Source organism: Salmo salar, chromosome 05 (genome assembly GCF_965601325.2).
Source record: "Salmo salar chromosome 05, fSalSal1, whole genome shotgun sequence".
Taxonomy (NCBI): domain Eukaryota; kingdom Metazoa; phylum Chordata; class Actinopteri; order Salmoniformes; family Salmonidae; genus Salmo; species Salmo salar.
The window spans coordinates 20,658,181-20,683,641 of NC_138295.1; the positions used below are offsets into that span (position 1 = coordinate 20,658,181).

Below are 25,461 nucleotides of genomic sequence, written 5' to 3' on the forward strand. Positions count from 1 at the left end.
ACCGAGATGAGATCCTCAGATCCCTTGTGAGACCATATGCTGGTGCGGTTGGCCCTGGGTTCCTCCTAATGCAAGACAATGCTAGACCTCATGTGGCTGGAGTGTGTCAGCAGTTCCTGCAAGAGGAAGGCATTGATGCTATGGACTGGCCCGCCCGTTCCCCAGACCTGAATCCAATTGAGCAGATCTGGGACATCATGTCTCGTTCCATCCACCAACGCCACGTTGCACCACAGACTGTCCAGCAGTTGGCGGATGCTTTAGTCCAGGTCTGGGAGGAGATCCCTCAGGAGACCATCCACCACCTCATCAGGACCATGCCCAGGCGTTATAGGGAGGTCATACAGGCACGTGGAGGCCACACACACTACTGAGCCTCGTTATGACTTGTTTTAAGGACATTACATCAAAGTTGGATCAGCCTGTAGTGTGGTTTTCCACTTTAATTTTGAGTGTGACTCCAAATCCAGACCTCCATGGGTTGATAAATTGGATTTCCATTGATTATTTTTATGTGATTTTGTTGTCAGCACATTCAACTATGTAAAGAAAAAAGTATTTAATAAGATTATTTCATTCATTCAGATCTAGGATGTGTTATTTTAGTGTTCCCTTAATTTTTTGGAGCAGTATATTATCCCACAATCATACAAAGCTGTTTTTATTATGTTCCCCCATGTGTTGTACTGTAATTGGGATGGACTGTAATGCCCTGGTTCCACTTGGTATTGGTCTGTGTGGGACACTGATGATGAATGCTGTTTTACTGATCCTTATCCGCTGAAGTCCAAGTGAAACAAACAGTGAGAATTGCAGTGGTGCTGTAATTTAACAGCTGGTTCTATACTTACTGGGCATTATTTGAAAGTGTTCACTACATGAAACAATCCATTTGAAACAATTCATTCGTTTTTTTTCTATTTTACCCAAACATCACGTGGAGAGGTTATTGATTTTAAATAAATAATAATATAATAAATAATATACTTACAAGTGTAAGAATATATTTAAAAAAAATGTAATTGGTATTCATTCTGTTGTTGAAACAGGTCCCATCTTTCTGCAAATCTGTGATGGCTCTCTCATTGCTCACCAGCTGAGTCAACAGGTACATATACTAGGCTACACAAGCATATACATTAAGTGATTACTGTCTTACTGACCCCTTCGTGCTCTAATCTCGTTAACTGGATTGATTTTGACAACAGCCAGTGGAAAATCACAGTGCCAAATTCAAAACAGCTAAAATCTCATAATTCCATTTTCTCAAACAATCAAATATTTTACACCATTTTAAAGATAAGACTCTCGTTAATCCAACCACATTGTCCGATTTCAAAAAGGCTTTACGGCGAAAGTATACAATTAGATTATGTTAGGACATAAACTTCACAAGAAAAATCATACAGCCATTTCCAAGCAACTAGATGCATCACAAAAACCAAAAGTACAGCTAAAATATTCACTAACCTTTGATGATCTTCATCAGATGGAACTCATAGGACTTCATGTTACACAATACATGTATGTTTTGCTCGATAAAGTTCATATTTATATCCAAAAACCCCATTTTACATTGGCGCGTAATGTTCAGAAATGTTTTCCCTCCGAACCTTCCGGTGAATGAGCACAATGAGCACACATATTACAGAAATACTCATCATAAACTTTGATCAATATACAAGTGTTATGCACAGAATTATAGATACACTTCTCCTAAATGCTACCACTTTGTCAGATTTCAAAAAAGGTTCACGGCGAAAGCACAATTTGCAATAATCTGAGTACAGCCCAGAAGACACCAACAACTAGCAAACAGAAACCCGCCATCTTGGAGTCAATAAAACTAAGAAATTACATTAGAAATATTCACTTTCTTTTGACTATCTTCATCAGAAGGCACTCCCAGGAACCCCAGCTCCACAATAAATGTCCAAATACATCCATTTTGTTCTCGCTTTAGGTTCACTATCCAAATCCACAACGCGAGTGCTTACTTAGTCCAGACGAAAAGTCAAAAAAGTTATACTACAGTTTGTAGAAACATGTCAAACGATGTATAGAATCAATCTTTAGGTTGTTTTTAACATATATCTTCAATAAAATTCCAACCGGACCTATCCGTTCTCTTTAGGAGTGAATATGAACTCAGCTCGCTCCCAAGTCCTTGCGCGTGACTGAGCCCATGCCTTATAATGGGACACCTACTTCCTTGGGCTGTTATTCCCATCAAATTCACCATAGAATCCTCAAACAAGGTTCTAAAGACTGTTGACATCTAGTGGAAGTATACTGTATACTGTAAAGGCAATCACTTGAAAAAACTACAACTCAGATTTCCCACTTCCTGGTTGGATTTTTCTCAGGTTTTGCCTGCCATATGAGTTTTGTTATACTCACAGACATAATTCAAACAGTTTTAGAAACTTCAGAGTGTGTTCTATCCAAATCTACTAATAATATGCATATCCTACATTCTGGGCCCGAGAAGCCGGCAGCTTAATTTGGGTACATTTTTCATCCGGCCGTGAAAATACTGACCCCCATCCCGAAGAGGTTTTAACATTAATTAATTAATTTCACTTTATACTGAGACCAGACATTTGAGTTTCCTGCTATGCCACTGTACTGTTCTAAACAAATCCCTGAAGAAATAATTCACATTTATTAGGAATATTAGGTCTTGTTTCCTTGTTTCTTCTCAGGGATTCAGTGGTGATTGGGTACAATACCTTGCAGTGACCTTTACCAGCATCCAGTCGATCAACCATTGGAAGTTGCAACCTGACTGAAACTAAATCATTTATTACAGAAATCTAAATTCCCAGAGTTATTAACCAATCCTACATATACAGTACAGTACAGTACAGTTTCTGGCTTGTGTTTTTTTGTTTCATTTATTATTTCAGAAATCAAGTGTGAATACATGTGCAGTATGTTTAATTAGTAGTCCATTTCAAAGAGTTGAACTTTGATGACAGTTGTGTAAATCACCCTTTGTACCATTATTAAAAGCTCCATTTTCAATAATGTGATGAATCAGAAAACGTTTATTGATAAAGTGGTTTGATGATTCGACATAGCCCTACAGGTAAATGCTGGTATATTATAGTTATAATGTCACGGTTATCGTCGGTGAAGGAGGACCAAAATGCAGCAGGACTGTGTTTGTTCATTTTGAACATTTATTAAATCAAAGTGAACACAAAAACAACAAAACGAACGATCCACAGACAGTCTGGCAAGGCACAAGGCTAAACACAGAACAATCTCCCACAAACACACAGACAAACACACCCAACTAATATAGGACTTCCAATCAAAGGCAACACCACACAGCTGCCTTCAATTGGAAGTCCACCCCAATAAACTCTACATAGAAACACACTTACTAGACTACACATAGAAATACATAAACATAGACCATAAACCAAAAACCCGGAAATACTAAATCAAACACCCTTTTACCAAAACACCACCCCGGACCACATAAAACAAATACCCTCTGCCACGTCCTGACCAAACTACAATAACAATTAACCCTTATACTGGCCAGGACGTGACATATAAATACAGTATGCTGTTGGACACCAGGAATACTGTATAACGTAATTAACCTACATTATATACAATGTTTAAGAAGTTATTCTATCTTATTGTTTGTTTCATGGGTTACAGTAAATACCACAACAATAATACATTTAGCAAAAATTATTAAAACAATAAAAATAGAACCATAATACAATTATACATTATTGCAAACAGAGAAAAATGACTTCAAATGAGGGCTGATCAAGTCAAATGTTCTTTGAAGTATATTATTGCAAAACACTTTACAGTAGAACAATAGGTAAGTAAGTAATCCTTGTCTGAGCCAGAACGGCTCATAGGGGCAGGAGACTATGTCCTGACTGTCACGTCCTGACCAGTGAAAGAGGTCATTTGCCATAGTAGAGTGGTCAGGGCGTGACAGGGGGTTGTTTTGTGTGTTTTGGGGTTTTCTGTTTCTGGGTGGGATTGTTCTCGTTTTCTATTTCTATGTGTTGGTTTTCATGTTTTGGTCGGGTATGGTTTCCAATCAGAGGCAGGTGTCTTTCGTTGTCTCTGATTGGAAGCCATATTTAGGCAGCCTGTTTTCCTTTGGGGTTTGTGGGTAGTTGTTTTCGTTTAGTCTAGTGGACCTGACGGGACTGTTGTTGGTCGTTTTGTTATTTTGTTGTTTAAGTGTATTCCTAAAAGAAACAGAATGAGCACTATACACGCTGCGTCTTGGTCTCCATTCAACGACCCCTGTGACAGAACTACCCACCGTAAAAGGACCAAGCAGCATGAGAGGAGGTACCTGGAGTCGTGGACGTGGGAAGAAACCCTGGATGGGAAGGGACCCTGGAGCCAGGCTGGGGAGTATCGTCGCCCGAAGGAGGAATTGGAAGAAGCCAAGAGGGAGCGACGGTACTATGAGGCGCTGTATCCTCCAATAGGGGAGGCGAAGAGGCATACGGGGAGTTTGGCGAGGTCAGGGGGGAGCCCTGATATAACTTCCCGGGCATTTCGGAGAGAGCCATGGAGTAAACCAGAGCCAGTCGGGGAGTCAAGCGCGGAGCACGACGCTAGATTCCGGAGAGAGGTACAGGCGGAAAGGGCACGGCGGAGCAGGCGCGCAGAGGGGCGAGCAATGCAGTATGGAGTGATGCTCACTATGTCGCCCATACGCACTCACAGTCCAGTGCGGTCGATACAAGCTCCTCAACGTTGCCGTGCGAGAGTTGGCCGGCAGCCAGGGAAAAGTGCGCCAGCTCAACGTATCTGGCCTCCAGTGCGGCTCTTCGGCCCAGGATATCCTGCGCCTGCTCCACACATGGTACCCCGCACTCCCCAGCACAGCCCAGTTCGTCCTGTGCCAGCGCTCTGCCCTTGCCGGGCTAGAGTCAGCATCGAGCCAGGATGGGTTGTGCTGGCCGCAAGCACCAGACATCCAGTAAACCTCCATGGCCCAGTACGTCCGGTGCCTGCTCCGCTCACTCTTCCTCCAGTGCACCCCCCTATCCCAGGCAGCCTGGAGCCGCCAGCGACGCTTCTCAGCCCGGAGCCTCCGGCGACGCTCCTCAGCCCGGAGCCTCCGGCGACGCTCCTCAGCCCGGAGCCTCCGGCGACGCTCCTCAGCCCGGAGCCTCCGGCGACGCCTCCCAGTCCGGAGCCTCCGGCGACGCCTCCCAGTCCGGAACCTCCGGCGACGACTCCCAGTCCGGAGCCTCCGGCGACGCCTCCCAATCCGGAGCCTTCGGCGACGCTCCCTAGTCCGGGGCCTTCTGCGGCGGTCTGCAGCCCAGGGCCTTCAGCGGCGGTCTGCAGCCCAGATCCTCCAGCGGTGGTCGGCAGCGCAGAACCTCCGGTAATGATCCACAGGTCAGGGTTCCAGAAGCGGAGGGATCTGCAGGCACAACGGGGCTACGCCCGGAGCCGGAGCCACCTCCGTCGCTGGAGGATTGTCGGAAGGTCCTGGGTGTAGCACATGAGCCGCCATAGACGGTGGCCACCCTCTCTTCCCTCCCTTTGTGTTTGGGGTTGTTTTTGTTGGTTTTGGTTTGGGGTGCAGTCGGGGTCTGCACCTTTGGGGGGGTACAGTCACGTCCTGACCAGTGAAAGAGGTCATTTGCCATAGTAGAGTGGTCAGGGCGTGACAGGGGGTTGTTTTGTGTGTTTTGGGGTTTTCTGTTTCTAGATGGGATTGTTCTAGTTTTCTATTTCTATGTGTTGGTTTTCATGTTTTGGCCGGGTATGGTTTCCAATCAGAGGCAGGTGCCTTTTGTTGTCTCTGATTGGAAGCCATACTTAGGCAGCCTGTTTTCCTTTGGGGTTTGTGGGTAGTTGTTTTCGTTTAGTCTAGTGGACCTGACGGGACTGTTGTTGGTCGTTTTATTATTTTGTTGTTTAAGTGTATTCATTAAAGAAACAGAATGAGCACTATACATGCTGCGTCTTGGTCTCCATTTAACGACCCCTGTGACACTGACTCTATAGCGGAAGGCAGCTTGATGTACAAGTACACCTCCTGGATAGGACACTTATCTCAATCCATCTCCTTTATGCTGAGTGCCAAGCAGAGAGGCATCCGGTCCCGGGGATCAAACCCTCAACCTTCTTATCTCACAGTGGACACTAAGCACAAGGCCACTGAGTTGGCTCACAGTTAAACAGTATGTCTAAACAATGTGCTGAGATACAAGAGATACAATAGAAGAGGAAAACATAGAATCACTAAGGAAGTCTAAAATAACAGTACAATCGCAGATTAAAGGCCAGGAGTGATTTAAAGACCTCAATGGTTTCTGGCCCTCTACCTGGAAAGACAAGCCATTCCATAACTGTGCCGCTTTGACAGAGAACGCTCCTAGAAGAATGAGCTTCTTACATCAGTGGAGTCTTCTCAGAGGAGGAAGGGGAGGACCATCCTCCTTAGTGAATTTCATAAAAATAAAAATAGTGAAACATTTAAAAAGTTATCCTTTTTAGATAAAACTATACAAAATATATTCAAGTCACCAAATAATTGATTAAAACGCACTATTTTGCAATGAAGGTCTACAGTAGCCTCATCGGTACTCTCTAGGGTAGGCACCATGGTGTAGCTGGAGGACAGCTAGTTTCCATTCTCCTCATGTTTCTCACTGCCTTCATAGACGTACACAGTAATTATTACAACTTCTGGAGGACATCCTGAAACTCATCAGAGCACTTATAGCATTAACTGAAATGTTGTCCACCCAATCAACGGATCAGAGAATTAATCTAGTACTGAAAGCATAAGCTACATCTAGCTACCACTGCAGTGCATAAAATGTGTTGAGTAGTTGACTCAAAGAGAAAGACAATAGTTGAACAGTTTTGAACAAACGAATTCCTTTAAAAAAAATACTTAGCTAGCATATGCAGTTAGCTAGTTTAGCCAACACCCGGCTCAAACAAAGGGATGCTATGTTAGCTAGCTGGCAATAACTACCCAAAACTGTAACTCTTTCAAGTCAAGGTGGGCTTTTGGTTTTACTAATTTATTGCCAACAGGGCCCGCTGGTGTAGGTACTAAACTGCTTACTGACTTGTACTGCATGATTGTAAGCGGGTTAACTAACACGTTAATTCTATTAGCTATGTTGACTATGACGTTACTTTGGCTAATATGGTGACAACGATGTAGGCTGTGTGTAGCGGTTATGATATGAATGTTTGGCTTGGAAAGGTTTTTTCCCCTGGTCACAGACAGCTGATGTGTTGTGCTATGAAGTTCATAAGCGAAGGGAAAAGGTGAGAGGAGGAGAGCGCATAGATGCGAAAAGGAATACAACGAGCTGTTTGTATGTGGCTATGAAAGTGAGCTCTTTGCGTGTGATCAGGGGTGTATTCATTCCGCCGATTCGGTAAAACACTTTTCTTAAACGGAAGCAAACGTAATGAAATGGGGATATACATACCTGTATTCGTCCAATAGTAACTCTTGTTTGCAACTGTTGGACTAATGATTACACCCTAGATCAGCTAGATGCATGTAAAAGTGTACAAGGCGTTATTTCATGTGTCACTGTCTGTCACCTCAAATCTTTCTCTCGACCTGTGTGCACCTACGTTGTAAACTTTCATTCATAGGCTAGGTTGTGGCAACCTCATGATGGGTATAGGGAACATTTTGCCACTGTCTGACTTGATAGAAAATGTCACTGTATCAGTAAGGCTAAAATGTCATGACTGTTTAAACACATTATATATTAAGAAAAGTTTATTTACCAAACTACATCCATTCCTCTGCACACAAACAATGTTCAGTCCCAATCTGAGTACCTGACATCAGAGTACACACTCTCCTGTGGTGTCTCTCTCTTCTTTCTTCCTCTTTTAGTTTTCCTCTCAGAGAAATGCAATGCAGCATACTTCAGGGTATCTGGGTCTTGTTCCTGTGAATCATCATCATGTTGTTGGTTTTTGATACAAATGTAGTCATAATAATAGTCAGATAATTAGAGTATCTAGTATCATATTGGAAATCACCTACCAACAGGCCAATATTATAACAACTGTATTTATTTACCTGATCACATTCGATGGTTGAGTTGTCATGTCCAATATGCTGAGCAACACTCACTGTTAACATTAATAAAAACAAGCATGAACATGACAAAAGTCAAGATAGGTAATAGACAGAGATATTTTACTTGATAACAAGTATTGTGTATTAATCGTAAAATGTATTAGGTGTTCATCTACAGTTTGTAATACCAGAGAGCTCACCTTTATAATGTTCACAAATTGGCTTTGTATTTCTGCTGAAGACCAGTATAATGATCACAATCACACAGAAAACTGATGTCACTCCCAGTCCAATGACTACATGTTCCAGCGATCTTTCTGAAAGGAAGAAAAAATGTAATAATGAGAGTCGACATATTCCATCCTTATATTAAAATAAAATAGTAAGAGAGATATATACCACCCTTATATTAAAGTAAAAAAATTCAAAAGATACATACCACCTTTATATTAAAATAAAATAATAAGAGAGATATATACCAGCATTGTATTAAAATCAAATAGTAAAAGAGATAAATACCACCCTTATATTAAAATAAAATATGAAGAAATATGTACTATCCTTATATTAAAATAAAATATTAAGAGAGATATATATACCTCCCTTATATTAAAATAAAATAGTAAGAGAGCTATATACCACCATGTATATTACAATAAAATAGTAAGAAATATATACATATATATATATATATTCGTTTCTGGCTGCTGGAGAGCGAGGTCATGAGCACGTTCCCTATTTTTCAGCATGTTTTTACAAAAAATATACATTTAGAGTTAGATAAACGTTGATTTTTTTGGCAGGGACATATACAGGATGATACCCTCCACAACATAACCTTCACTGCAGATCAAAACTCCAAACCTGCAACCTAATTTTGGACAAAATTACCTGGAAGGATTGATACACCATCCAACCAGGAACTGAGACAGACAAGACAGACCAGATACAACTTAACTTAGCACTGAGATGTGAAGTGTCGAAGCCTTTGAGCCCAACAAATGGCAGGCTACCCCACCCAAATCCATAGGCCTTGAAGCCCCCTCCTGCTGTTCAGAGACCATCCACTGGCATTTTCTACAATAAATCTGCCTCCAGAAGTAAAAGCTTCTCCCAAGTGGGTGAGACACCTATTCCCATTGCCTGCTGCACTGCTGCTTGGAGTCCACCTGGCGATCTGCCCTGGTTGTCTCCCACTGTCTGGTACAGTTAACCCCCCCCCCCCCGAGATTTTGCTTGCACTGCTGGGGCGAGTTACTCTGAAATTACAATGGCTAGCCCCAAGTCATTATATATTTGCTGTACAATATGATCTTGTTGTCATCTGATGCACATTCAGATCTCATAAATCAGAGCTCTCCCTTTCCTATGCCGTGCCTTGATTGTATTAATGTTGATTATATCTGGAAATGTGCATGTACACCCTGGCCCATCTACTGTTGCTACCCCCAATTCTGACTTGTGCTCTGATATCTGCTTCACTGATTTCTGCTCTCGTTAACACTAGAAGCTTATTACCTAAAAAGCTTATTACCTAAAATGGATCAATTGAAAGTGTGGGTTCACAGCTCCAATTCAGAGGAGTTGGTCATTACTGAGACGTGGTTAAGGAAGAGTGTTTTTGAATACTGATGCTAACCTTAATGGTTATAACCTTTTTCGGCAAGACAGATCTTCCAAAGGTGGAGTGGCAATCTTTACCAAGGATCACCTTCTGTGCTCAGTTGTCTTCACCAAGTCTGTCCCCAAACAATTTGATTTGCTGGTTTTAAGCATTTAACTTTCAAATAGCTCTTTGTTGACTATTGCTGGGTGCTATCGTCCTCCATCAGTGCCGGCCTGTATCCTACCTGCCCTAAGCGCTCTCCTGGCCCCTTAAACTAAGTCTGAATTTGTCCTGCTAGGTGACCTAAACTGGGACATGCTTATACCACCTGACCAAGTCCTAAAGATGTGGGGCTCCCTAAATCTGTCTCAGATTATCAACAATCCCACAAGGTATGACACTAAACACCCAGAAAAGGGTTCTCTTATTGATGTTATCCTCACAAATAATCCTGATAGGTGTCAGTCTGGTGTTTTCTGTAATGACCTTAGTGATCACTGTTTTACAGCCTGTGTTCGTAATGGCTGCTCAGTAAAACGACCTGTCCTGATTTGTCATAGACGCTTGCTAAAAACATTTAATGAGCAAGCCTTCCTTCATAAACTGGCCTCTGTAAAATGGTTTAGAATCAACTTGATCCCCTCTGTCAAAGATGCTTGGACCTTCTTTTTTGATACTTTCAGTGGTATTGTTAACCTATTAGGGCTAGGGGGCAGTATTTGCACGGCTGGATATTTTTTTTTTACCCGATTTAATCTGGTTACTAATCCTACCCAGTAACTAGAATATGCATATACTTATTATATATGGATAGAAAACACTCAGTTGAATCCCGTGGCGCGTTATTCAAATACCTTAGAAATGCTATTACTTCAATTTCTCAAACATATGACTATTTTACACAATTTTAAAGACAAGACTCTCGTTAATCTAACCACACTGTCCGATTTCAAAAAGGCTTTACAACGAAAGCAAAACATTAGATTATGTCAGCAGAGTACCCAGCCAGAAATAATCAGACACCCATTTTTCAAGCTAGCATATAATGTCACATAAACCCAAACCACAGCTAAATGCAGCACTAACCTTTGATGATCTTCATCAGATGACAACCCTAGGACATTATGTTATACAATACATGCATGTTTTGTTCAATCAAGTTCATATTTATATCAAAAACCAGCTTTTTACATTAGCATGTGACGTTCAGAACTAGCATTCCCACCGAACACTTCCGGTGAATTTACTAAATTACTCACGATAAACGTTCACAAAAAACATAACAATTATTTTAAGAATTATAGATACAGAACTCCTTTATGCAATCGTGGTTTCCGATTTTAAAATAGCTTTTCGGTGAAAGCACATTTTGCAATATTCTGAGTAGATAGCTTGCCATCACTAATTGCTTGCCATCACTAAGTACCAAACTTTGACACCCACCAAGTTTGGGACTCACCAAACTCAGATTTACTATAAGAAAAATTGGATTACCTTCGCTGTTCTTCGTCAGAATGCACTCCCAGGACTTCTACTTCAACAACAAATGTTGGTTTGGTTCCAAATAATCCATAGTTATATCCAAATAGCAGCGTTTTGTTTGTGCGTTCAAGACACTATCCGAAGGGTAACGAAGGGTGACGCGCAGACGCATATCGTGACAAAAAATGTCAAAATATTCCATTACCGTACTTCGAAGCATGTCAAACGCTGTTTAAAATCCATTTTTATGCGATTTTTCTCGTAAAATAGCGATAATATTCCGACCGGGAGTCGTTGTTTTCGTTCAAAGACTGAAAAAGTAAAATGGACTCTTCACGTGCATGCGTGCGCCCGTCTCATTGTTCTCAGATCGACCACTTTCCAAATGCGCTACTGTTTCTCAGCCAGTAAGTGCAGAGTCATCATTCAACGTTCTGGCGCCTTCTGAGAGCCTATGGGAGCCTTAGAAAGTGTCACGTTACAGCAGAGATCCTCTGTTTTGGATAGAGATGACAAAGAAGGCCAAGAAATGGTCAGACAGGGTACTTCTTGTACAGAATCTTCTCAGGTTTTGGCCTGCCATTTGAGTTCTGTTATACTCACAGACACCATTCAAACAGTTTTAGAAACTTTGGAGTGTTTTCTATCCAAAGCTACTAATTATATGCATATTCTAGTTTCTGGGCAGGAGTAATAACCAGATTAAATCGGGTACGTTTTTTATCTGGCCGTGAAAATACTGCCCCCTATCCATAACAAGTTAAAGTAACTAACTTTGGCCTTCCGGATAGCCTGACTGCACTTATTTCTCATTTGCCTGAATGAGAGCCAGTCAGCCTGAGTATGCGTGTGTCGAGCCTTTCGCCAAATGCAATTCTTGAGGTGGAGTAACTCGGCAAGATCACGGTCGAACCAGGGGCTGAAACGGTTTTTAATTCTCATTTATTTTCTTTATGGGGTTGTGTTTGTTAAATGCTCTACAAAAAAGCTTTCTTAGTGTCCAACAAGCTTTCTCTACCCTTAACCTTGTTCTGAACGCCTCCAAAACAAAGGTAATGTGGTTAGGTAAGAAGAATGCCCCTCTCCCCACAGGTGTGATTACTACCTCTGAGGGTTTAGAGCTTGAGATAGTCACCTCATACAAGTACTTGAGAGTATGGCTAGACGGTACACTGTCCTTCTCCCAGCACATATCAAAGCTGCAGGCTAAAGTTAGAGGAATCCAATTCTAGATTTATTGTAATCGCTCCTCTTTCACCCCAGCTGCCAAACTAAGACTGATTCAGATGACCATCCTACCCATGCTAGATTACAGATGCTAGATCCTACCCATGCTAGATTAGATCGGCAGGTAAGGGTGCTCTCGAGCAGCTAGGGCAATCAGATTTGCCACTATTGCTCCTAATAGGACACATCACTGCACTTTATACTCCTCTGTAAACTGGTCACTCACATCCCTGGGTTGCTCGTCTTTTCAGTTCGCTGCAGCTAGCAACTGGAATGAGCTGCAACAATCACTCAAACTGGACAGTTTAATCTCAATCTCTTCTCTTCATTCAAAGACTCAATCATGGACACTCTTACTGACAGTTGTGGCTGCTTTGCGTGATGTATTGTTGTCTCTGCCTTCTTGGCCTTTGTGCTGTTGTCTGTGCCCAATAATGTTTTGTGCTGCTACCGTGTTGTGCTGCTACCATGTTGTTGTCATGTTATGTTGCTACCATGCTGTGCTGTCATGTGTTGCTGCCTAGCTATGTTTTTGTCTTAGGTCTTTCTTTATGTAGTGTTGTGTTGTCTCTCTAAATCCTAATGTGTGTTTTGTCCTATATTTAGATATATATACATTATATATATATTTTTTTTATCCCAGCCCCCATCCCCGCAGGAGGCCTTTTGCCTTTTGGTAGGCCGTCATTGTAAGTAATTTGTTCTTAACTGACTTGCCTAGTTAAATAAAGGTTAAACAAAAAATATTAAAATAAAAAGAGCGTCTGGAAATGGCAGAGGAGGATCAGGGACTGTTCCTAGCAACTGTTAATTTCTGGTGACTTTTCCTGCACTTTCAGCAACAGTGGCATCACCCAGGTGGTTGCTACATTTTTGTTAATGTACGACCAGTAGCTACAGAAAGGAGCGGCTTCTATGAAGGAATTGAATGCAGGAAAAGCAGGTGTAGTGCTATGATGAGTGGCTCTCTGTTTTGTCTCTATCCTGCCTTTTCAACCCAAACTTCCTCAACTCCCTTTCCCTAGTATGACTAAGGACATTCAATCTCCAACTCCATCATCCTAATCTGTTTGAGGACATTCAATCTCCATATCCATCATTCTGATTTGACGAGGGACATTCAATCTCCATCTCCATCATCTCAATTTATATTTATTGTGTTTGTCATTTTGTTTTGCTTTTTAAAGCGTTGAGATAATTTTTGTAATGAAAAGCAATATACACATTAAATAAATTGTTATCATTATCATATAAAAGTCATGGATTGATTAAAGCCACATTTTGAAGGAGAGATTTAATAAAAAAACTACGTTTGTGTTTCTTTAAATAAGTTATTCATAACTATCAGCAGGTTGTATTTTGTTTACAACATCTAAGAATTTACAGCTGAACATTCATTTCTGGTCAATGATGTGAATATTGTTATAGCAAAAGGCACATAGATCTCAACCAACGTGCTGTACACTGACTGTACAAACCATTGTCCATGACAGACTGACCAGGTGAATCCAGGTGAACGCTATGATCCCGTTGATGTCACTTGTTCAATCCAAGTGAAGGGGAGGAGACAGGTTATAGAAGGATTTTAAAGCCTTGAGACAATTGAGACATGGATTGTGTAAGTGTGACATTCAGAGGGTGAATGAACAAGACAAAATATTTAATTGCCTTTGAACGGGTTATGGTAGTAGGTGCCAGGCACACTGGTTCTGTGTGTCAATAACTGCAAGGCTTCTGGGTTTTTCATGCTCAACAGTTTCACATGTGTATCAAGAATGGTCCACCACCCAAAGTACATCCAGACAACTCAACACAACTGTAGGAAGCATTGGAGTCAACATGGGCCAGCATCCCTGTGGAACACTTTCAACACCTTGTATAGTTCATGCCCCAATGAATTGAGGCTGTTCTGAGGGCAAAAGGGGATGCAACTCAATATTAGGAAGATGTTCTTAATGTTTTGTACACTCTGTATATGCACCACTTAAATATTACTAAACCTTCTACAATTTCTACACTACAACACATAATATTCATTACCTACCAATATTTAGGTTTGTTCCGTTGCCAAACAGGATCTTCCCACAGGTGGCCACAGCACAGTAGTAAGTCCCAGCATCAGAGAGACTGAGGTTGTTCTTGGAGAGGCGGTAGACACAGCTCTGTGTAGGAGATGGAGTCTCAGGGTTCTTCTTACACTCATCACTCCTGTTCCCAGGGGTGTAAATGACTCCTGGATGGGATTCTCCTGATCCAGCTCTGAACCAGTACACACTGTGTTCTCCTGTACAGGTCTCAAAGAGTACTGTACACTGTAGAATCACAGAGTCTCCTGGATGGACTGGATCAGAAACTGGTTGCTGCACCAATGTAGGGTGATTGTGTCCTATATTGTGTAATTGTATTAAGAAAATAATTATTCATAAGCTTGTAAAGTGGAGACGTCATAGAATTTTAAATAGTAAACATTCTTTTAGGCACATGGCAGTTTTGGAAACAATGCTTTGCTTGCTAGAAAAGAGTGGTGCAGTTGCTAATTAACTGTAAACCTTTTATTTAGTTGTCAGTAATTATTCAAATGTATTCACCCCACAGTCAGCCAAGATGCTTAGCTAGCCAGCTTGAGAGTTGTTTACAGTAAAAGTTAGTTAGCTACCGTTTCTACACTCTTTTGCTAGCTATACCGTAACGTTGTCATTTCAACGCTGTCTCCAAAAATGACAAGTGTCTTTACATTTTACCATAATGACACGCATCCATGTATATCCACTTTCTAAGCATACTGCAGCAAGATTGTCTATAATTTCTCTGAACATCTACAGTATATAGCACTGTACATCTACTGTATGTATAACAATACACAAAAACACTTGGTGAATATTGAAATATGTAATTTAAATCAAATTACCCTTCACAGCCAAAAATGTTGCATTTCCATAGTTCATCCCATACATTGTCCCAATTCCACAAAAGTATGTTGCCTCATCTAATGTGCTGATATTTCTGATAATGAGATTATACACATATTGAGATTCCTCCACATGGAAACATGGGTTCTTAAACTCTCCTTTAAGTACAGGTTCTGATGCATAGGATACAGATGCAACAATATGGGGCAGTTGGCCAACAGTTTGTCTGTACCAGTACAGGAATTGTTCAGATTCCGCTTTAGGACATGGCAAAGATACATTGTCTCCAAATAGACGAGTAGTCACTGGTATTGGTTGAGGAGCATCTTCAGTCTGAATCAGGCCTGCCAAAATGTGAACGTAATCAGATGTCAATTTCAAATGGAAATGGACATGTTAAACCTTTGAATAACAGTGTATATTCTAGATTAAGTCATCAAACTACTGCAATTCAAATTGCCTGAAGATATATCGGTCACATTGCTGTCCAAACTGAATATATTTCATTACCTTTAGATATGACTTTCCAATAAGATAGTGCTATTCTTTTCGATTTTCAATTTTACTGTTCATTTAAATATTATGTGAGATTAGGACATGCACTTACACACTTGAGAGAGAAGTCCCCAAAGAAGGCAGATTCTGATCATCTTGATATGGACTGACTGTAGCTTTAACAACTGTTTTTCTTTGTTACTATGAATGACTGACTGACAAAATGAAAAGAATTGTGGGCTGTTTAAAATCTCAGAAACACTTGATTGGTTAGGGGAAAGACATGCATCACTTCCTGTGCAACATTTTCACCCGTTTTCAGCCATGTACTGTATGCAATGTAAAGATTTATGTTGTACACACATTTTTTGGCCTACTTTACTGCAAAATATTGCTTAGTGGTGCCATATATCCCAGACACAGATTAAGTCTAGACCACAAATAAAGAGCTATATAGCCCAGGACTAGGCTTATTCTGTGTCTGGAAAACAGCCACGACAAATTCACGCTAAATTTAGTCACCGATAGCTAACTATCAATGGGAGTGATAAGCTGTGGCTAAAGTTAGCTGAAGTCTGTAGTTCCTGTTTAGAGAAAACCGACCATTGGATTACATTTTGTCTTGACTAATTTCACGGTGAGGACTACTTTCACGGTGAGGAACCATCTTACATGAAGTTGTAAAATGCTGAGCTTCCCCTTTAATGGTGAGTGTGAAGCATACTGTGTAAGGTTGACCCAAAAAAGAAAAGGTTTTAATATGCATTTTAATATTTTGCAACATTATAGGGTCAAATAAAAATGCTGATTTTTTACAGTTTACTGACAAATGTGTGAGACACCATATGCAAGAACAAAAAATAAATTATAATAATACATTGATGATACATTGAAAATTACCAAATATTTGACCAAATATACATATTCACAGTGGTGGAAAAAGTATTCAATTGTTATACTTGCCTCAAAAGGCACCTAATGGAGTCTCAGACCATGAGAAACCAGATTCTCTGGTCTGATGAATCCAAGATTGAACTATTTGGCCTGAAAGTCAAACGTCACATCTGGAGGAAACCTGGCACCATCCCTACGGTGAAGCATGGTGGTGGGAGAATCATGCTGTGGGAATGTTTTTCAGTGACAGGGACTGGGAAACTAGTCAGGATCGAGGGAAAGATGAACGGAGCAAAGTACTGTGAGATCCTTGATGAAAACCTGCTCCAGATCGCTCAGGACCTCAGACTGGGACGAAGGTTCACATTCCAACCGGACAACGACCATATGCACACAGCCAAGACAATGCAGGAGTGGCTTCAGGACAAGCCTCTGAGTCTCCTTGCCAAAGCCTGGACATGAACATCTCTGGAGAGACCTGAAAATATCTGTGCAGTGACGATCCCCATTCTACCTGACAGAGCTTGCCGAGAAGAATGGGAGAAAGTCGCCAAATACAGGTGTCATACCCAAGAAGACTCGAGGCTGTAATCACTGCCAAAGGTCCTTCAACAAATTACTGAGCAGAAACATGGATGTCATTCCATTGTCTATGGTATTGTCTATGGTATTGCATTAGGATTTGTATTGTAATATTGTACAAATTAATCCGAAAGCAATGTCCTGAGATTATTTAACCAAAACGCTTACATTTTGTCTAACTAGAGATGCTTGACTGAGATAATTTTGTCCATACTGTATCTGAAACAAAGTTCACTACCAGTCTGAGTACCTGATATCAGAGTACACACTCTCCTGTGGTGTCTCTCTCTTATTTCTTCCTCTTTTAGTTTTCTTCTCAGAGAAATGCAATGCAGCGAAATTTAACAGATCTGTGTTTGGCACCTAATTAAGAGAGTACAGTAAATAAAAACTCCATTGTGCACAATAACAGAAAAGTCTAAATAATAACATGAAAAGTATGTTCAAAGGAAATGTGCATTCTGAGTCTAGGATTCAATTACCTACATAGGGAGCTGGACTACCAACAATGAAGCTTTTAGAGTTATTTTCCCCGACATTTTAGGATATCGCTTTCACGGTGAACACTGCAGATGTCAGCTCAGAAATGACCTTTGAAATTTCAAGCGTGCTATAACACAGATCTAACGTGTATCAGATTGAACCCCGGTCAAGCGTGCTATAACACAGATCTAACGTGTATCAGATTGAACCCCGGTCAAGCGTGCTATAACACAGATCTAACGTGGATCAGATTGAACCCCAGTCTTAGTGTTATATTTTATCTTACTAGTTAATGACAGGCTATGGCTATGCAAAACCAATGTTTTAATAAAGCAAAAATATTTCTAAAGCATTTACTTTTTAATGACCAATACCTAAACTGATGTTTTGAGCATGTTGACATTGTTCAATATAATATTTTAAGTTACACTACAGGTTTCTGGACAATAAATAAGCTAGTGAATATGAGGGTAATTTGACATCTTAAAGCACCACATCTAAAATGTGGGGCTTTAAGAGTACATACATTGAAATAAAACTATCAACCACTTTTTTGATCAACTGAGAGCTGGCCAAATTAAAGCTGCAGGTTATAATTAAGAATATTCAGGTTTTCTTTATGATACACAACACTGCCGCAACATCTCATGGGTTACTGCTGTACTTAGTGATTTATTAACAAATATACACATATACACTAATATATACACTCCTGTATAACAGGCAATGTACCTCTTGTTTTCACACATTGGATAATATAGATGTTACATAACTGACCACTTGACTGCTCTGATGAGAGGTTATCATCATGGTGAATATGCTGAGAGACACTTGCTGTATCAACAGATAGAAACCCAAGCATGAAAATGGAGACGGAATATACAGTATAACATTCAGAGGTGTCAGCCCATGACATTATATTTTACTTACAAATGATCATAGCTAACACATTTGACACAAAACAATATATGTGTACTGTATGTCTAAAATGTCTTATCTTTACAACGATCACGTTTGCCTCTTGTTTTTGGTACAAACAAGAATAAAAATGACACTCACACACACAGCCACTGCTGCCCCCATGCTGAGGACAATGGGATCCACTGTGCTTCCTGGTACAAAAATACATTCATCATGTTTTATGTTAAGCATGCAAATTTAATAAAACAATTTATTTGGCTTCGACTCATTTAAACTAAATAATGGTATCTGTAAAATATGCTTGAATGTTTACATAAAGATTTTCAAGTGTAAGGTAATTTATCAATTTAACAATAAGTTGTGCCTTTAATGGTGTTAAGTTTGGTTCCATTGCCAAACAGGATCTCCCCACAAGTGGCCACAGCACAGTAGTAAGTCACAGCATCAGAGGCTGAGGTTCTTCTTGGAGAGGCTGTAGACACGGCTCTGTGTAGGAGAGAGAGTCTCAGGGCTCTTCTCACACTCATCACTCCTGTTCCCAGGGATGTAAATGACTCCATGGTTGAGATTCTCCTTTGACGGCTTGGAACCAGTACACACTGTGTTCTCCTGTACAGGTCTCAGAGAGTACTGTACACTGCAGAGTCACAGAGTCTCCTGGATGGACTGGGTCAGACTCTGGCTGTTGCTCCACTGTCTTGTAGTCAGACCTCTGACCGTTTCCTAAATTAATCAGAACATATTGAGTAATTATTAGACTCTCAAATAATATAAGACAAACATATTTTACTGCAAACTTTCTGATATCTGATAAATTACTAATGAACGAGGGGGAAAAAAATATTTACGTTCGTTCAAACATGTCAAACGTTGTATAGCATAAATCATTAGTGCCTTTTTTAACCAGAACATGAATAATATTCAAGGCGGACGTTTGCATTCTCTTTTAAAACGTTTTGGAACGAGAGTACCCAAACATGAACTCGTGCGCCAGAGTCTAATTGGCCACCACCGTTCCAAGGCTCTTGTTCGTTCAGTTCTCACAGTATAAGACTCAAAACACTTTCTAAAGACTGGTGACATCTAGTGGAAGCCATAGGAAGTGCTCAACAATTAATAAGCCCCTGTGTGTTTCAATGGCATAGGCTTAAAGGTAATTCAACACATCAGGTATCCACTTCCTGTCAGAATTTGTCTCAGGGTTTTGACTGCCATATGAGTTATGTTATACTTACAGACACCATTCAAACAGTTTTAGAAAATTCAGAGTGTTTTCTATCCAAACCTGAACAATAATATGCATATTCTAGCTTCTGAGTTGGTGTAGGAGGCAGTTAAAAATGGGCACATATTTTTTTCAAAATTCTCAATACTGCCCCCTAGCCCCAACAGGTTAAATTCATTGTCAGTTACGCACCGTGTCAAGCGCATATCACCCAGAGTCTCAGGGTGCGCTTGAACGATGGCATCAGACACTGAAGTCTATGCTACGTAAATATTGTTTGGAATCTGAGAAAGATTGGGATGAGGGAGTTCCTCTAGTTTTGTTTGCTGCTCGTGAAACTGTACAGGACTCCCTAGGGTTCAGCCCGGCTGAACTAGTGTTTGGTCACACAGTGAGAGGACCAATGAAAGTCCTTAAAGAACAGTTTTTGTCCCAAGAGTTGTGTACGGGAGAAGAGAATGTGTTGGACTACGTTAGTCGCTTTCGTGAGCGCCTATACCAAGCCTTTGCTCTCGCTAAGGAAGCTCTGTCTTCCTCACAGACAAGTATGAAAAGACGCTATGATAAACAGGCTGTTTCTCGTCCACTACAGCCAGGTGACCAAGTACTGGTGTTATTGCCTGTTCCAGGATCTTCACTATCAGCTCGTTTCTCTGGTCCTTATTTGATTGAAAAGAAGTTAAGTGAAACTGATTATGTGCTTCAAACTCCTGATAGGAAACGCCAATCTCGTGTGTGCCACATTAACATGTTGAAAGCATACCACACCCGACCCCTCACCCAGGTAGATAGTTCAACAACAACGGAAGGTACTGCTGTCTCTTCTGCTTCTACTGCGATGGTAGTGGACTGTCATATTTATGATGTTGATGGAGATGGATTAGAGTTGCGCAATACTCAGCAGCAGTGTTAGATTGCCCAACTCAGAAATGCTGATGTCTCTCCAGTCAGGTCTGGTTCATTTAACGGAAGGACAGGCCGACGATATTGTGAGGCTACTCCACAGTTTTCCATGTCTCTTTAATGACGTTCCTACACGCACAAATGTGTTGGAACATGACATTAATGTTGGAAATACTGCCCCTATCAAGCAACACCCATATCGTGTCAATGCTTCTAAGAGGAAGATAATGAGGGATGAAGTGAGATATTTGTTGGAAAATGACCTGGCTACGCCAAGTTCAAGCCCTTGGAGTTCTCCTTGCATTCTGGTTCCTAAACCTGATGGTACGTCCAGGTTATGTACGGATTATCGAAAGGTAAATTCTGTCACATTGCCAGATTCTTTCCCGTTGCCCAGACTGGACGACTGTATCGACACTGTTGTTGGTGCTGCTACTTATGTAACTAAGTTGGACCTCTTAAAAGGTTACTGGCAGGTTCCGTTAACCTCACGTGCTTCTGAGATTTCTGCCTTTGTTACCCCAGACAGCTTCCTACAATACTCTGTCATGGCTTTTGGGATGCGAAATGCACCAGCCACTTTTCAACGACTGGTTAACACCGTATTAGCTGGCGTTCCTAATTGTAGTGCATATCTTGATGATCTAGTGATTTATTCATCTGAGTGGTCAGATCATGTTAACTCTCTAAGTGTAGTATGTGAGTGTTTGGCAGCTGCTTCTTTAACCCTGAACTTGGCCAAGTGTGAGTTTAGGAAGGCAACGGTTACCTATCTCGGCAAAGAGGTCGGCCATGGACAGGTGCGCCCTGTTGATGCCAAGGTCTTGGCTATCACTGCATTCCCTGCACCTACCACCAGACGAGAGCTACGCCGGTTTTTGGGGATGGTTGGCTACTACCGTAGCTTCTGTAAAAACTTCTCTGCGGTAGTTGCTCCATTGACCGATTTGCTCAGTCCGGCTAGATCGTTTGTGTGGTCCCCTGATTGTAAGGTAGCTTTTGAAACTGCTAAAGCACTCTTATGTAATACCCCTGTACTTGCTGCTCCGAATTCTGAACAACCGTTTAAACTTGAGGTAGATGCTAGTGCCAGAGATGCTGGTGCTGTTCTACTGCAGCAGGATAAGAATGGAGTGGATCATCCGGTGTGTTATTTTTCACGTAAATTTAACAAATGTCAGACAAACTATGCCACTATCGAGCAAGAAGCTCTAGCTTTGTTATTAGCTCTGCAATACTTTGAAGTGTATATAGGTTCTAGTGCCCTACCTGTGATTGTATATACTGACCATAACCCCTTAGTGTTTCTCCACCGTATGTACAACCAGCGCCTAATGCGTTGGGCGCTTATTGTACAAAATTATAATTTGGAGATTTGCCACAAAAAGGGTTCAGATAATGTATTCGCAGATGCTTTGTCTCGTGTGTAAAAAATAATGATTTTTGCATGTTTTGAAAGATTGATATTGTGGGGATTTATAGTAAATACTTTGTTCGCAATCCCCCCTTAGGGTTGCTCTTTTAAGGGTGGGAGTGTTACGGATACAGGTAGTGTGTATCCTGTATTTGTATTTCTTTTCTCTCCTTCTCCTCCTCACAGGTGACAATCATCACTCCCCAATCAGTCATCAATCAGTCCCCAATCAGAAGACACCTGTTCCTTTTCCCTCAACCTATCACAGCCCCTTTCCCTTGGTTTAAAAACCCAGTCAGTTGTTTTCTCCCCAGATCAATCTTTGTGTTCATTCCCTCAATCGCTCTTGTGTCCAATCTCTATCGCCCTGTGTCTCTCTGTATTGATCTCTTTTGTTTTTGCAACTGCATGTCACATTTGTCCGGTAATCCTGTGAGTATTGTTTTGTTGTTTGTTTGGTGGGAAAAGGGGGTACCAAGACAAGTCGCCCATGGGCATACATTACCCGTAGGAATACTGTGTCTAAGTACCCTAGTTAGAACTGGGCGGACCACCCTCTGTATTTTTGGTTAGTTAGCTAGCTGTTGTGGAAATAGGCTAGTCTAGTTTAGGGGTGTTTTTGATTATTGTTTCTTTGCTTGGGTCCAGCTCAGCCCCTTTTCTCACACCCCTTTACCGTGTGTTTAAAATAAACCTTTTGAGTTTGATGGTAGATTTCAGTTGTCTGTGGTTTTTGGTTTTCACTGTTACATGTCACGATTATAATTTGCATGATTTATGTTACGGGTCTTGTATCCATCCCCCCTAGACCGCTGGGCCAAAGGGATTCGTAACAACAAGGATGAGGAAGTGTTTTGCTGTTTGGGGTAAGTTTCTCAAAAACATGTGAAATCACAAAAAGGTGTCTGGACCTTTCTGTAACATGCCATTTATATAAAAAATATAGATTTGGTTTAAAAAAAGAACCTCTCCTTTAAAACCTGTTAGGGCTAGGGGGCAGTATTTGCACGGCCGGATAAAAAAACGTACCCGATTTTAAAATCTGGTTACTACTCCTGCCCAGTAACTAGAATATGCATATAATTCTTTGATTTGGATAGAAAACACTCTTAAGTTTCTAAAACTGTTTGAATGGTGTCTGTGGATATAAAAGAACTCATATGGCAGTCAAAACCCTGAGACAAATCCTGACAGGAAACTGACATCTGATGTGTGGATATCACTTCAAACATTTGCCATTGAAACACACAGGGACTTGTGAATCATTTATCACTTCCAATGGCTTCCACTAGATGTCCCCAGTCTTTACAAAGTGGTTTGAGTCTCCTACTATCAAAATTGACTGAAAGAGAGGCTGTTTATCTTGGTCACAGGGGATGGGCCATTACCATTGTGACGTCGGCGCCCATGGGTACTCTCCCTTTTCGAAACGTTTTGAAAGACAATGCAACCGTCCCAATGGAATATTATTGAAGCCCTGGTTGAAAAAGCCCCTAAAGATTTATGTTATAAAACGTTTGACATGTTTGAACGAACTTAAATATATATTTTTTTGCTCATTCCTGACGACAAGTCAGACGCACACGGTACATTTTCACTAGCCTTCGGAGCGCGCTAACACTATTGGGACATAAATTATTAACTTTTTTGAACAAAACTACATTTGTTATGGACCTGGGAATCCTAGAAGTGCCTTCTGATAAAGATAATCAAAGGTAAGGGATTATTTACAATAGTATTTTTGATGGTTGATCGTTCCAAGATGGCTCCAACATTTATAGCCTAGACTTTTTTTTTCTGGGCATACCACGTCGTTTATTGCTAAGTGTGAATTTTTTTGGGGGGTTTTTTTTTTTAGTTTTTTTTCCTCCCCAGTAAAGTTATTTTTAAATCTGGCAAAGATGGCATTCAAGACATGTTAATCTATAAGTCTTTGAATGACAATATTACATTTTAACAATGTTTTTGAATAGTAATTTTGTAAATTGTAGCGCTGATCATCGGAAGCATTTGAGGGAAAAGTTTTTTCTGAACGTCATGCGCCGATGTAAAATGCTGTTTTTATATATAAATATGAACTTTATTGAACAAAAAATGCATGTGTTGTGTAACATGATGTCCTAGGAGTGTCATCTGATGAAGGTTGTCAAAGGTTAGTGCTGCATTTAGCTGTGTTTTGGGTATTTGTGATGCATGCTAGTTGCTTTGAAAATGGCTGTGTGATTATTTCTGGCTGGGTACTCTGCTGACATAATCTAATGTTTTGCTTTTGCTGTAAAGCCTTTTTGAAATCGGACAACGTGGTTCGATTCAGGAGAGGTGTATCTATAAAACGGTGTAAAATAGTCATATGTTTGAGAAATTGAAGTTATAGCATTTATGAGGTTTTGCATTTAGCGCGACGCGATTCCACTGGCTGTTGATTAGGGTGGGACGCAAGCGTCCCACTGGCCCAGACAGGTTAACAATCAGACTCTCTTGGGCCAAGGGGAACAATTGGGCTGACAAGTCTCAGGCAGGGTTACCTCATCAGAGAACAAGATTCCAAATCGCCTCCGATACACCTGGATTCTACTTTAAATTTCTCTTTGGAAGGCACTTAATTTGTATTTCTAAGATGACATGTAATGAATGACATGTAGCATTCAGTAGCAAAGTGTGGTCTCACCTGGCGAACCCTATCCAAGAAGGTCGCAAACTGGAAGCAGTGGTGCTCTCTTGTGGATATCTTATCTGCCTCAAAGCACGAAGAGGATTAAGTAAGTTCAGTAGCAAAATTGGCTTTCCATTTTGTTCATGTACAGCACCCTGGCTGACTGGGTGTTACCAGTAGCTTTTCTAGCATTTATGATGATTAGCTAGGTATTTTTTTCACATTAAAGCAGCAAGATATTGCCTCTTTTGTCTTGCTAGGTATCTAGCATTAGCATACGTTATCTAAATGTAATCACCTATCTAATCAGCTAGCTAGAAATGTACCAATCAAAATTATTCTGTGACTTACTCAGAAAATGCAATACAGAAATGGCTACCAAATGGGACTCGATTCAGGGAACTAGGCGTTTGTCCCACATCACTACTTCACAGGAGAGGTATTTGAATGTCATGCGTTTTTTTTTCCAGAAATGCCTTCTGGAATAAGTGAACGTTCATGTGCCTTAATAACTAACTTGTATGCCACCTGTAAATACAAATAAAATTGTTATATTACGTCGGTTTAGCCACGGAAAAAGACCAGAA

The 25,461-nt window shown here is 40.8% G+C and overlaps 1 protein-coding gene across 1 annotated transcript; it reads right to left on the bottom strand.

Moving 5' to 3' along the window:
• Nucleotides 1-6,588: 6,588 nt before the first annotated feature.
• On the bottom strand, nucleotides 6,589-15,997 carry LOC106604504 (signal-regulatory protein beta-2). Its single transcript, XM_014199171.3, has 6 exons — nucleotides 15,912-15,997; nucleotides 15,304-15,648; nucleotides 14,440-14,781; nucleotides 8,281-8,397; nucleotides 8,081-8,133; nucleotides 6,589-7,946 (listed from the first exon to the last, which is right to left on the bottom strand). The coding sequence occupies exons 1-6, from the start codon at nucleotides 15,952-15,954 to the stop codon at nucleotides 7,815-7,817; spliced, it is 1,032 nt and encodes a 343-aa protein (XP_014054646.1). The 5' UTR covers nucleotides 15,955-15,997; the 3' UTR covers nucleotides 6,589-7,814.
• Between the last annotated feature and the right edge of the window lie 9,464 nt (nucleotides 15,998-25,461).

Bases quoted from the DNA above. Each gene is read 5' to 3' on its own strand.
- LOC106604504 (XM_014199171.3), bottom strand. From the start codon at position 15,954: ATGATCAGAATCTGCCTTCTTTGGGGACTTCTCTCTCAAGTGT. The intron at 8,134-8,280 runs GTGAGCTCTCTG...TAATGTTAACAG, and splicing joins AATTTGTGAACATTATAAAG to TGAGTGTTGCTCAGCATATT. The intron at 7,947-8,080 runs GTAAATAAATAC...GATGATTCACAG, and splicing joins CAACCATCGAATGTGATCAG to GAACAAGACCCAGATACCCT.